Source organism: Vanessa tameamea, chromosome 18 (assembly GCF_037043105.1).
Source record: "Vanessa tameamea isolate UH-Manoa-2023 chromosome 18, ilVanTame1 primary haplotype, whole genome shotgun sequence".
NCBI classification, from domain to species: domain Eukaryota; kingdom Metazoa; phylum Arthropoda; class Insecta; order Lepidoptera; family Nymphalidae; genus Vanessa; species Vanessa tameamea.
Window position 1 is genome coordinate 3283447 of NC_087326.1, and position 13565 is coordinate 3297011.

The 13565-nt window shown below is 31.6% G+C and overlaps 3 protein-coding genes across 3 annotated transcripts; 1 reads left to right on the forward strand and 2 right to left on the reverse strand.

The window, feature by feature from the left end:
• Window positions 1-1340: 1340 nt before the first annotated feature.
• On the reverse strand, window positions 1341-2844 carry Rpl12 (Ribosomal protein L12). Its single transcript, XM_026639699.2, has 4 exons — window positions 2687-2844; window positions 2528-2601; window positions 1828-2008; window positions 1341-1558 (listed from the first exon to the last, which is right to left on the reverse strand). Exons 1-4 carry the CDS (start codon window positions 2721-2723, stop codon window positions 1356-1358), a joined length of 495 nt encoding a protein of 164 aa, XP_026495484.1. The 5' UTR covers window positions 2724-2844; the 3' UTR covers window positions 1341-1355.
• Window positions 2845-7615: 4771 nt separating this feature from the next.
• LOC113400158 (tumor susceptibility gene 101 protein) lies at window positions 7616-10202 on the forward strand. The gene has a single exon (XM_026639624.2). It carries the CDS (start codon window positions 7701-7703, stop codon window positions 8898-8900), a length of 1200 nt encoding a protein of 399 aa, XP_026495409.2. The 5' UTR covers window positions 7616-7700; the 3' UTR covers window positions 8901-10202.
• Window positions 10203-10330: 128 nt separating this feature from the next.
• Window positions 10331-13247, reverse strand: LOC113400157 (serine--tRNA ligase, cytoplasmic). The gene is made up of 8 exons (XM_026639623.2): window positions 12798-13247; window positions 12090-12306; window positions 11764-11924; window positions 11462-11643; window positions 11262-11352; window positions 10912-11168; window positions 10703-10829; window positions 10331-10583 (listed from the first exon to the last, which is right to left on the reverse strand). The coding sequence occupies exons 1-8, from the start codon at window positions 13116-13118 to the stop codon at window positions 10467-10469; spliced, it is 1473 nt and encodes a 490-aa protein (XP_026495408.2). The 5' UTR covers window positions 13119-13247; the 3' UTR covers window positions 10331-10466.
• Between the last annotated feature and the right edge of the window lie 318 nt (window positions 13248-13565).

Genomic DNA, 13565 nt, shown 5'->3' on the forward strand with positions numbered 1-13565 from the left:
AAATAATAAATATCAAATTAAAAAATAACATCTAATATTTTAAATTTTAGGTTTTGTACCAGCGTTGCAGAACTATCGATAGATTGACTATCGTTAGTTGACCTCGAAAACTATTCAGGATATCGATACTTTAGGTTAAAAGTGATTGTATCGATAGTATTGCTCATGGAGAGCTATCGATACTATCGATAGTATTGACACGAGACAATACTATCGATATGCAACACTATTTTGTACATTGTTAACTAGTCAACCAAATAAATATTTAAGGGTTTTATTATAATAAATATGTATTTAAGATTTTTTTCTTATTCTTCCGACGTGGAAATTTAAAAGAAGGATTTGATGCAATGGAAAGTATGTTAAATGTTTTATTTCGATAGGAAATTTGAAACTTTCATGAAATGAAATGCACAAAAAATGGTATTTCGTAATATTTAGTATGATTATGTTGATATTTTAGTGCAGGATTCATATGGGTTACAATATTATTTGCCATACAAACCAGCAAAAATCGATGCTAAGTTATCATAGCGACATATTCTTTTTTTCCCGTTCAGAATGCATAGAATACAATCGATACTATCAATTAGTGCCAATAATTGAAACATCAGCAAAATGTTTCTTTGCTACTATTACTATATAGTTCAACCTGTAGTCTTATTGTCAACCATATATGTAATTTACGAAATACTAAGATACAATTGTGTTCATAAAAACACAGCTATTTTTTTAATATCAATCTAATTATATTTCAAGGGATTAAATAAATTCTTCAGATAATAATTAATTGTTTACTTAAAATTTAAATAATGTCAACTTTGAGCTACTGGGCGAAGACTAGGCAATACCGATAGTTAAGTACAAGTAATAATATCAAGTAGAATCAATATCGAAGTATCGTCACGTGTCAATACTATCGATAGTAATACTTTCTCAAGATAATTTAAGTGTCATCAGGACAACACTATATTTAAATAAGTTAGTTTAAGTAAGAGAATTAATACATAATATGCACAGTGCACACATAAAACGTTTAAATGTTATACTGATCATGATTTGTTTTTCTGTGATATAAGGACAAAACAAGTTTGATAATTCAACTACAATAGACACTAATGATGTTTTTTTGTGATTATACCTATTACCAAATAAAATCCAGAAATCAAATTAGTATTTCGTAATTTTCTCTTTTACAATTATGAATAGTTTAATATTCATAACAGAAAGTAAATAAAATAAACAATCCGAAATTACAATTATGCATAGTATCACTTGTTTTGACAAAACATGCAAATTAGCCATACTTCATTTCATACTAAGAAATAAAAATAACCATTATCACTTTAAAATGTTTATTCATCAATAGTTAGTGCACCACTGTTGATGTCAGCAATGAGGTCATGAGGTGGTCTACCATCAATTGTGCATCCTACAGATTGGGCAGTACCAAGGATTTCCTTCACTGTACCAGAGAGGTATCGAGCCATTGATCTGTTTCTCATAACCTTTGCAATCCCAATCACATCTTCAAGTGTGATATTTCCATTGTGTTTAACTGTAAAAAATAATTACTATTGTAACAAATTTGTTAACATATTACATTAACTTTATTTTAAAGATTAACATTAAAACAGCTTATTACAGAACCAACTACAAAACGTAAATATGCTTTTATTTTTTTTATATCACATCATAGAATAATTTAGTATACTAAATTGTATTACTGGGTCCTACGTCTGTCATTATTTCAACCAAATAAAAAAAGTCAATCAACCAATAAAACAGTATTTTTTAATGATATTTTTCACATCAATGTTTACTTACTGTTCTTTTGCTTCTTGCGATCACGTGGAGGTTCCTTAAGTGCTCTAATGATGAGAGCAGCTGCAGATGGTACCACAGAGATTTGGGCTTGTCTGTTTTGTACAATTAGCTGCACAGTGATCTTCAATCCCTTCCAGTCGCTAGTGGCCTTAGCAATGTCATCACCCACTTTTTTGGGAGACTGTAATTTACGTAGATAGGTTATTATTAGTATTGTTTGAAGCAAATCTATAACTCGAAGAGTTCTTAAGATGATAATTAAAGAAATATATTGACAACATATTCAGTTTAATTTAAGATTTACTTTAAACACTTAAACTATCTTACATCATGGCATTCAGAAGCCTGGTCCGCGACTCCTTATTGTACATTCGGAGTAGCCGTGACAGGGAAAGTATCATCAGGATGTCACCCGTAAAGGATACTATCCTGAGTCACGGGTTCCTTCCATCCGCCACCCGGAAGGACGCGCCTGGTAGGGAGGCACCCCCCAGGATCATTCGTCACAAAATATAAGTAACAATATATACAAATGCACATATTATATAGACTGAAATCTACCAGTAATAAAATTAAATCTTAATTTATTATTGAATTACTTATTGCAATGTAGTATAAGGGGAATTTAGCGAAACAATATCAAGTATGTTGCCGACACAGCATGATGGTTAAGCTATAACAAATGTAGTTTTATACTCACGAGACCCAAGGGACCGATTTTGGGAGCCAAAGATGATGTCGCTCCAACTTCTCCACCGACACATCTCAAGTTAACTAAAACAAAATGAAATATTGATGAACATCACACAACGATACCACAACTTGGTTATCTTGAAACAATTCACTTTCGACAGCTTACCGATTTTAATTTCGTTTGGATCGAATTTAGGCGGCATTATGCTGTTTTAATGTAATATCACTTTATGATATTGTAATTAATCCAAAGAGATTCTTTTGGATTAAAACGAACTGTCTGAAAAACGTTCCGTAAACGTTGACAGCTCGATGAAAAAGAAATAGTTTCGTTGACACTTCCTTGACAATTAAAAGCACAGATCACTATAATGTAACTAACATTAGATTAAACGTTCAGTACCATCGTTGGTACCTATCAAATTATCAACTTTTGACTAAATTTTAAGATTATTGAAATTAAATCAATAAAGACGACAAATATTTTTTTACTTATAAAAGCCCCATTTAGTTTATTTACTTTATCTTCAATTTCCTTTCGTTGGCAACAATTGAAATTCTCGGCTTTTTTCACATGTATTATAAACCTTCCGCTTGAATAACTCTGTTCATTGATGAAAACTGTATTAAAATTTAAATTGCATTGCGACGCTTAAAAGATCTAAGCGTACAGACGGTGGGAAATGACTTTATTTATATTATGTAAAGATATCAAAGGTACTAGCGAGCATTACTGTACAAATCATGTGCTGAAATTTTATTTAACTGTGATCTCGTTAAATTATTAATTAAGGTTACTTTCACTCTAGAAAGAGGAAAAAAGTTTCTTTAAATTATTTCAAATTATTGCCCTAAAGAGGACATTTTTAGAAAATATCATAAAATAAATATTCTTTTGAAATTATTAAAGTATTATATGATAAATTTATAAGGAACCTTTAAAAAGTCGGTAGTTGTGATACATAAATGACAAAACCATAAGAGAACTTGGCTTTAATTAACTTTAAGAATTGTACATAATAAAGTGACATTACATTTGACAAGATAATCGAATACTATAATTTCTTCATAAATTACACGTCATTCACCCCCTCTAACATTTTCTAACACGCAGCTATAATCTTTTAAATAATATGGAGTTCGTCTTGTCCTTTCGGATCTCCTAAGATGTTGATCCTCAGACGTACTCGGCGTCACAGATTGCATCTCCTGAACATCAATATGCTCCGCATTTATATTTCGGTCTTCTGAGTCATAAAAAACATCTACGATATCTTCTTGTTCTTGCTGTCTTTTTGTAGTCGAATTATTTAATTGTTCTTCTAAATTTTGATCTATGTATTGTTCTATTGGAGTGGGGAGTGGAGCTAAGTTCCGATTTGAAACTGTTGATTCCCGCCCATTTTTATGTTTCACAAAAGAGTAATAGGGGTTACTTTGTAATAGTTCAACTTCTTCAACATATGGATCGTTTTTATTGCGTATATTTTTTTTCATTAGCACAGGTCCAGGAATTAACCAAGAGGGTAACGATTCTCCATGAGGTGATCTACGAGGATGATTAAACAGTCGTTCGTGTGGAGTTGTATTAATTGGTATACAAAGAAGTGAACGAATTGCATGTAAGGACATTGGTAGAAATTGCTCCCAGCTTTCAATTGGCATTTCTCTTGTGCGAAGAGCAAGTTGTAATGTTTTCCACAAAGTACCATTGAGACGCTCGACTTGACCATTTCCACGTGGATTATAAGGCGTTGTTCTGCTACATGCAATCCCCAAGGAACTTAGAAATTCTGTAAACTCTTTAGAAATAAAAGCAGATCCTCTATCACTATGAATATAAAGCGGTGTTCCAAAAGTGTAAAATAAATCTTTTAAACATCTTATAACAGTTGCAGTTGTTATTTCCTTACAGGCATATGCAAAAGGAAATCTACTGAATTCGTCGATTATTGTTAATAAATACTTATTTGGAGTATTCGATGGTAAAGGTCCTTTAAAGTCAATGTTTAATCGCTCAAAAGGTGCTGTTGCTTTTATTAATTGACCTTTAGATTTCATAAACCGAGGTTTAATTTCTGCACATATTTGGCAAGACTGTATAAGAGATTTTATATCATTCACCGAATACGGTAAGTTTTTCATGCGAACCCAATGCATCATTCTTACAATGCCAGGGTGACAGAGGGAATTATGCAGTTCACGTAATTTATCGACATTCATATGAGCACACACTCTTGATAAAGCATCAGCAACTGTGTTTTCTTTACCCGGACGATAAATTATGTCATATTTAAAACAAGATAATTCGAGACGCCATCGTTCAAGCTTCTCATTTTTTATTTTACTGAAATGATTTTGGTTAAACATAAATGCAACAGAGCGTTGATCTGTTAAAAGTAAAAAATGTTTACCAATTAAATAATGACGCCATTTGCGAAGACTCTCTACAATAGCGCATGCTTCTTTTTCGATTGAAGATTGGCGTTGCTCTGAATCTGAAAGTGTTCTAGAAAAAAAAGCTATAGGTCGCCCCTTTTGAGATAGCGACGCAGCAATCGCAAATTCTGATGCATCAGTCTCAACAGTAAGAATATCATTATCATCAATAACGGCTAAAGTTGATTTTTGTATTTCTGATTTTAATGATACAAAGCAAGTTTTTGCAGTATCATCAATTGGAAAAGATTTAATGCCAATCAATGGTTTTATTTTTTTTGAAAAATTATTGATCCATTTTGCATAGTGAGCGAATAAACCAAGTGTTCGTTTTAATTCACTGTTATTCGTTGGGGGTGGCAGGTCTAATAATGGTTTTAATCTATTAGAGTCAGGCTTGACAGTATTATCTTTAATATTGTATCCAAGCAGATTAATAGAATTGACACCAAATGTAGATTTTTGTTCATTTAAGGTTAAATTATACTTTTTCACAGCAGCCATAAAACAATTTAAGTTTTGATCATGATCACCTTTATCCATTCCACAAACTGTAACATCATCTAAATAGCAAAATGTACCTTTCAAATGTTCTGTTTTAATTATAAAATGTAAAGCTCGCTGGAATGCTGCTACTCCATTTGTAACTCCAAACGGTATTCTAGTAAATTGATATAGATTGCCAGAAGCTTCAAAAGCAGTAAACAATTTTTCTTTTTCTAATATTGGGATTTGATGGTAGGCACTTTTTAAATCTATTTGACTGAAATAATTATATTTTGCAACTTCAGATACTACATTTTCTATATTTGGTAAAGGGTATGCATCTAACAATGTAAATCTGTTAATAGTTTGCGAATAGTCTACTACCAAGCGTTTTCTGTGAATTCCTCCTCCAGCAACAAGGACTTGGGCACGCCAAGGAGAAACGCTGGGTTCAATAACTCCGTCTGCTAAAAGCTTCGAAATTTCAGTATTAATAAAATCGCTATCTTCTTTACTATATCGTCTAGATTTTACCGCCACAGGCTTAATATCAGATGATAAGTTAGTAAATAAAGACACTGGTGGCACAGATGCATTCATAACGTTACATATTTTTAAAGGCTCTCTGTTACCTCCAAATTTAAATTCCAATTTCGAATGATCTTTTAGTATGTCATGGCCAATAATGATATCTGCACAAAGTTTGTTAACTATTAGAAGTTGACGTTGTTGATAAATATGATGTTGTAACTTAACTGTAGCATGGCACATTCCTTCTACGAAGGATACATGAGTCAACGATGCTAAAGTAATTGTCTGTTTACAAGGTTTTATTTTTAAATTCATTATTTGTACTAATTTCTTATTGATAAAACTGACGGAGCTTCCTGTATCTATCAAGGCATCAGCGCGTATATTATTTATAAAAATAGGTACGGTAGCATTTTGTAAGCTACTAGGCGATGCAGCTAAGAAACTTTCATGTGAATAATGTAAGGATGTGTCTGTAGTAAGAACATTTACAGTTTGTTGATTACCGCTTCGACAAACCTTAGCAAAATGGCCTTGTTTAGAACACAGTTGACATGTGACTTTAAAAGCAGGACATTTTATTCTTTGATGTATGTTGCCACCGCAAAAGAAACAGCGTCTCCGTTGTGTAGTAGATACAGCCACATTTTGATTAAAATCATTTATATTATTAGAAAATGCATTTAGTTGCGAAGAATTTGTGTTACCAGCAATTATTTCTGAATTTTTTTCTGCCGTTTCTAATGATATAGCTTGATTTAAAGCTTCATCCATAGTAATTGTAATATTTTCTAAAAGACGCTCTCGAATTTTCTGAGAACTTATACCTGCAATAAATGCTCCTCTAATCGTTTGTTGTTCGTGTTCTTCGGCAGTAACATTTCGGAAGATACAGTCATGAGCCAAGAGTTTCAAAGCTCGTGAATATTCGCAAATTGTTTCTTCCTGTCGCTGTTTTCTTGTAATTAGTATGTGCCGTGCTAGAACTTCGTTTCTAGGTTTTATGTAGATACTATCAAGTAATTTAATAGCATCTTCGTAAAATTTACAATCACGAATATATGAAAAAATTGTTGGAGCTAAATGATTTACCAACAACATCAGTTTCATAGAGTCAGGAGTATTAGTGGAGATTTCTTCTGATAAAAAATTTGTAAATGTAAATCGCCAATGAGTCCATTTTAAGTCCGAATTGCTAGAATTCGGTTTTATGTCAAATCTGTCAGGTCGGAGATAGCGAGACATTGTGCCTTGTGAAAATGAATGTGTAGTATCGACAGAATCCTCTTGCGACATATTAAAGTTAATTAAATTGATACATAAATGACAAAACCATAAGAGAACTTGGCTTTAATTAACTTTAAGAATTGTACATAATAAAGTGACATTACATTTGACAAGATAATCGAATACTATAATTTCTTCATAAATTACACGTCAAGTTGATCTACCGATTTACCGACAAATCTACCGACAAAGTAGAATTCTAAAAACTACCAAATCTTATAATTATATCTACCCCCAAGGCAAAGTTCGAGTTGGTGACACTGTTTCTAGATAAAATCCATCTGTATTACTATTGTATACTCTATGATAAATTGTCACTGTCACGTCATTTAATCTAATGATTGTCTTCTATCGGTTTCAATAAATTTTCCAGAAAGAAGTAAGAACAAATCCTAATATTTTGTTAACATTAATAGTTAGAACCAGTGATTTAAATAATGGCTCACGATGAAATTCTTTTGAGATCGCATCTCTCAAACTACAAGTACCGAGATATTACATCACGAGAAGTGGTCAGTCTAATACAAGTATATCGAAGTTTGACATATCGCTTAGAAGGCTTTGTGTTTAATAATGGGGTAAGAAAAGAATTATTGAATCTTGAAGGCACAATACCTGTGAACTACAAAGGAGCCTTTTACAATATCCCTGTATGCATTTGGTTAATGGACACTCATCCAAAAAATGCGCCTTTATGTTTTGTGAAACCAACAGCAGATATGTCGATTAAAATATCGAAATATATAGATAGTAATGGTAAAGTTTATTTACCTTACTTACACGAATGGAATTCTAATGGATCAACATTACTAATGCTTGTGCAGTGTATGATTAGTGCGTTTGGTGAAATACCACCAGTTTTTTCTAAACCAAGAAATGAATCTCGTCCACCGTATCCAGTTAACTCATTTATGCCTCTACCGTCTGGATTTCCCTACCCAACTGTTAGTCCACCTCAATTTGGAAATCCCTCAGCCACACCCTATCCCACAACATCGAATTTACCATACCCAAACTTTGGCACACCTTATCCAGGTGCTGCTAATACTAATGGCGCACCTTTCTCTCCAGCAAATACTACGCCATACCCACCTACGACAGGTTATCCTGCAGCAGATGTAGCGGGGGGAACTATCACAGAAGAACATATTAAAGCATCTTTGCTCTCAGCTGTAGAAGATAAATTAAGGAGGAGGCTCAAAGAGCAATCACAACAGTCACAGGCTGAGCTTCAGACTCTACGTCGTACCCAAGAAGAATTACGAGAAGGCAAGTCCAGATTAGAAGATATTATGACAAGATTACAGAGAGAGAGAGCTGAGCTGGATAAAAATGTAGCAATATTACAAGAAAAAGAGAAGGAACTACAGTCAGCTGTAGAACATTTGGGGGAACAGGAAAGTGTAGATGTTGATGAAGCAGTTGTCACAACAGCACCGCTGTATTCTCAACTGTTAAATTCATTTGCTGAAGAAGCTACACTTGAAGATGCTATTTACTATATGGGAGAAGCTTTACGCAAGGAAGTTATTGATTTGGATACATTCTTAAAACAAGTACGTACATTGGCTCGACGACAGTTCACTTTAAGAGCCCTTATGCATAAATGTAGACAAAAGGCACAACTTGCATGTTAGTGATAGTTTCATTTAAAGTTTGACCCATTATAAATGTTATCTATAGTGTAAATGATAAGCTTGCTTATATCTCAAATAAAAAAGTTGTACAATATATATTGCAAGCTGTGTTACATATAAATTGCAGTGTGTTATTGAAGCTATACAACATTTCTAATTAAATATGATATTTTGCTTATGAAAACAGGTTGTGTAATTATAATTATCAGCCAGTAGACTTTTTACACATACACACTACATACACTAAACATTATCAATTTAAATATGTTCTATATGTTTATATTTTTGTAATTATTGACATTCTTTTTATCACAACTAAATTAAAGTTCGAATCTTTTGTAGCAAGCTAAATTAAATAAAAACCCATTTCCTGTTACTACATATAATTAATAAATTAAGGAGACTGAGTCATAAAGTTGTGTATAATAATAAAATGGAAAGCCATTTCAACATAATATATTATATTACATAGACACATGGTTGGAGATTTTTTCAAAATATAATCTTGAATAATTGTTATTTACCCGTTCTAACTGTAGTATGCTAGCTTTCATATAATTAGGTGATTAGTGTTTATGGGTATAAAAAAATTCATCATAAATATAAATAAAGTGTTTGTAATTGATATTGTAACTCATAATGTTAAACGTATTGGACAATAAAGTAAATTTGAAGATCTAGATATAATTTTTTACATTATTATTATGATTATCACTCAATATCTGAGTTAAAATATAGTTACTATTATTTCATTGGTTTAATTTTCGTACTAGCACAAGGTCATTAAAAAAAAATGAATCATGTATGTTTCTTTATTTAATCATATATACTAACTAATACATGATATAGTTGTGTTTTTTTTTTCATTTAAAATTATATTAATATATTATGTTATAATTATATTGTTCTAATGGAAATGTAAAACTATATTATAGATAGTATAAGATCAGTTTTCTGATATTGTATATGATACTACTGTGTCATGGAGTTCATTTCTGATGAACACAGAAAACTGAAGAATTCACTATAATGATGTTTCATTATAGTAAAATGCATTCTTTCTGGCAACTAGGAACAGTTTCCTTATGGACATTTTTTTAACTGACTTCAAGTTACAATTATAAAACTTCGAAGTATATATCTAGTTTTCGCTACATACTGTAATGTACTTGAACTACTTATGTTTATTTTACTTTTAGTGTTATTTGTTTAAGAATATCATAAATAGATGAATAGATTTATATACATTGTCCTCTGTGATTGTATATTATACTCATTGTCACAATAAACTGTAAGTCATAATTCTTCTTTTCTTTACACTAACTAACCAATCTATAAGTTGTTTAAATTGTTTGTTTATTTTTGTCAGCATTATCACCTTTTTTTAGAAATAATTGCATATCGAAAGTACAGGAATAATAAAACATTATTTGAGCAGAGCCAAATTTATTAATAACGTTAAATCAGAATATTCATAATTAAAATAATCAAATGCAAACTTTAAGCTTAGCATATAATAAATTAAATGCGTAACGAAGCAGATTACTTTAAGATGTTGTATTTCACTTATTTTTTTCCCTTCTTAGCAGCGGCAGCAGCTTCTAGGTCTATGGGTGCCGGTTTGACAAATGGAATAATATCTTGGTACTGTTCTGGCATCCATGGTTTTAAAACTTCAGGTATCTATAATACAGTAAAAGGGATTTTTATATTTGGATTTAACAAAGAGTAAAAATAAAAATAACTGCACATTATTAATTACTTTACTATTTCCTTTAGAGAATGTATTAATTGAAAAATACCTTGATTCCTTCTTCGCACTGGTGCACCTCGAGGATCGCGCAGATGACACGCGTTGTAGCACACATCGTCGCATTTAACATGTGGACATACTCTGTTGCTGCATTCATTTTCTTTGTCTGACCATATCTGATAAAAAGTTATAAACACTTAAATAATTAAAATAACAGACAGTAATAGCTTAAGGTCACTCAGTTATCTTGATACACACCTTACCAGTAGGCGTCTTGCTTGGTATTCAAGACAGTTGCTGCATGATACCAGCTCACGGAAAGCACCAGAACCCGGAAACCAAGCTTCCAAATCTAATTTTTTTGCAGCAGCATGATTAAGTGCACCAGACACTATATTGACGACACGATAAGGGATTCCCAAAACCTTGCAAAATTCTTCAGCATTATTTATCATTTCATCCATCATTTTCCATGATGCATTGTCATGAGGAGAAGTCAAAACAAACTGCTCCACCTAGAAATAATATTAAAATAAATGCCCCATTCGGATCTTATTTAAATAAATTGATAGAAATTTTTAAAACTATATTTTATTTTATTATTATACTTTTTCAAATTGATGTACTCTGAAAATGCCTCGAGTGTCTCGGCCATGTGAACCAACTTCTTGGCGAAAACATGTTGACAGACCTGCATACCTACATAAATAATTAAAACAATAAATTAGAGTCATCAAATTTTTATTTTAACAAATAACCAGTATATGTATATATTAATTCAATAATATGATGTGTATCAAAGTTTTACCTTATGGGTAAAGAAGATTCAGGTAGCCACTCATCTCTGTGGTATGCGGCTATGGGTTGCTCTGATGTGGCAATAAGATATTTCTCCTCAACAGCAACATCTCCTTTATTTTCAGAGCCTTTACCTACCACCTTGTAAAGTTCTTCATCAAACTGTGCTAATTGTGCAACTTCTTGCATCACCTATATATTTAATCATTTGTATAAAAAAAGATGACTGTTAATTTATTCTATACATACAAAAATAAAATCTTAATGAAACATTTTGTATTGTTCCAAAATTTAAAATAAATAAGAAATTACCTCTTTTCTCATAAAAAAGGGTGTATATAAAGGTGTGTATCCTTGTTTTAAGAGTATCCTCAGAGAGAGCTGCACAAGAGCTTGCTCTAGAAACACTGCAGGCCCCTTGAGATAATAACCTCGTCCACCAGCTACTGCTGCACCCCTTTCACCATCCATACCTGAAATAAATTAATAAACTGAAAATACTAGAATGCCTTTATAATTATTGATTTTTATGTAAGTGTATTGAGCAGTATTAGTATTCAAGCATGTACTGGCAATGGTACTCAAAATGTCTAAGTAATTGAATCTAGTAGTTTATAAAATAACTTTTATTTACTTACCATCTATCATACAAATAAGATCCACATGAGAGTATTTTTGCCTCACAGCACAGTCTCCAAAGGTTCTCTCAATGGCATTGTGGTCTTCATCATCATCCACTGGGACTGACTCATGTAAATGGTTACCCACTTCTCTGAGAGCTGCCGAACGAGCCTTTTCTGCTACTACCAGAGCCTGCTCATTATTTTTTATAGCTTCATCTATGAGTACTCTAACCTAGAAGTTATTTGTGAAATTTAACATTTATATCTATTTTTTTTTTCCTAAATTATATATGTATATCCTAGATTTATATATATATTATTATAGATTTATATATATATATATATATCCTAGATGTATTGTCCATAGATCAAACATTAATAGTACATTCAGGTTATTCTCAAAAGTAAAATGCCACAAGCATATTATTAACAAAGATAAAATTTGTCATATTATAAACTATATTACTTGTCATGTATTTATGGATGTTATAAATAAAAATATGAATTTGATACTTTAAATTCTCATTGTAAACAGTATTGAGAATTTAATTAATGTTTTCTACTAAAAATCTTGGGCTTAATAAGAACTTTTAATAACAAAAAATAATTTTATACAAACCATATGGAAAATAACAAATATTGAAACAAAAAAAGAAATATTAAGCCTATATTTTTTTTGTATGAATGAATAGTTTGTAAGAATGGATATTTAAAATATGAGACCTTTTTAATCTGGTTAACTGTGAGTGGCCTAAGCTGCTCGCCGGTAAGGTTTATTAGGTTATCTGACACTTCTTGAGGTACAGGTTCATCATCTGGACCAACCGGTTCCTTCTGTTTCATCTTTTGACCTATTTCCTTACTGCACACATTTTTTAATTTGTTCAAGTTATCAGCATCGTGTCGCAGTTTTCGCCATAAGGTATCCTGTTCAACAACAGTGTCTACTAAAGCAACGTCTTTATAACGTTTTCTTTGATTTTCGCGTATTTTATCAGGGTTTCCATCTTTGTCTGCGCGAAATAAGTCTAAGTCAAGAACCATTGTGATTAATAACGAAATGGGTATATTTAAAGTAAGTTATTTATTACTCAAAAATACGGAATATAATAGAATGGTATGATGAAAGTTAGTGAAATAAAATGACAAAACGTCGATCTGAATTGCTGACGGAGTGACAGATAAGTACAACAACTGCATGACGCAGTGATAGGTACCGTTCAGAAAAAATATTTTAAAATACTTAAAATAACTTTTAAAACAACATGTTACTATTGATATTTGTTTTCTAATTATAAAACGAAACTACTAACCGCATCATATTTTGTATTTTGGCAAATAACATTACAAAATAATAATAATTTATTGCGACAAAACCTTACATTATTATCTAATTAAATCCATTGATGACTATCATACAAATACACGATGGCATCTAAATTAAGTCAATTCTGTAGCAGTTGTATATAAGATGATGAAAATTAACTAGCT

Excerpts from the sequence above, each read along its gene's own strand:
- LOC113400157 (XM_026639623.2), bottom strand. The coding sequence starts at position 13,118 with ATGGTTCTTGACTTAGACTTATTTCGCGCAGACAAAGATGGAAACCCT. Across the intron at positions 11,644-11,763 it reads CCTTTTTTATGAGAAAAGAG|GTGATGCAAGAAGTTGCACA; the intron begins GTAATTTCTTAT and ends TTAAATATATAG. Across the intron at positions 10,584-10,702 it reads AGTGCGAAGAAGGAATCAAG|ATACCTGAAGTTTTAAAACC; the intron begins GTATTTTTCAAT and ends ACTGTATTATAG.
- LOC113400158 (XM_026639624.2), top strand. The coding sequence starts at position 7,701 with ATGGCTCACGATGAAATTCTTTTGAGATCGCATCTCTCAAACTACAAG.
- Rpl12 (XM_026639699.2), bottom strand. The coding sequence starts at position 2,723 with ATGCCGCCTAAATTCGATCCAAACGAAATTAAAATCG. Across the intron at positions 2,602-2,686 it reads TCCAAACGAAATTAAAATCG|TTAACTTGAGATGTGTCGGT; the intron begins GTAAGCTGTCGA and ends ATTTTGTTTTAG. Across the intron at positions 1,559-1,827 it reads TCGCAAGAAGCAAAAGAACA|TTAAACACAATGGAAATATC; the intron begins GTAAGTAAACAT and ends TATTTTTTACAG.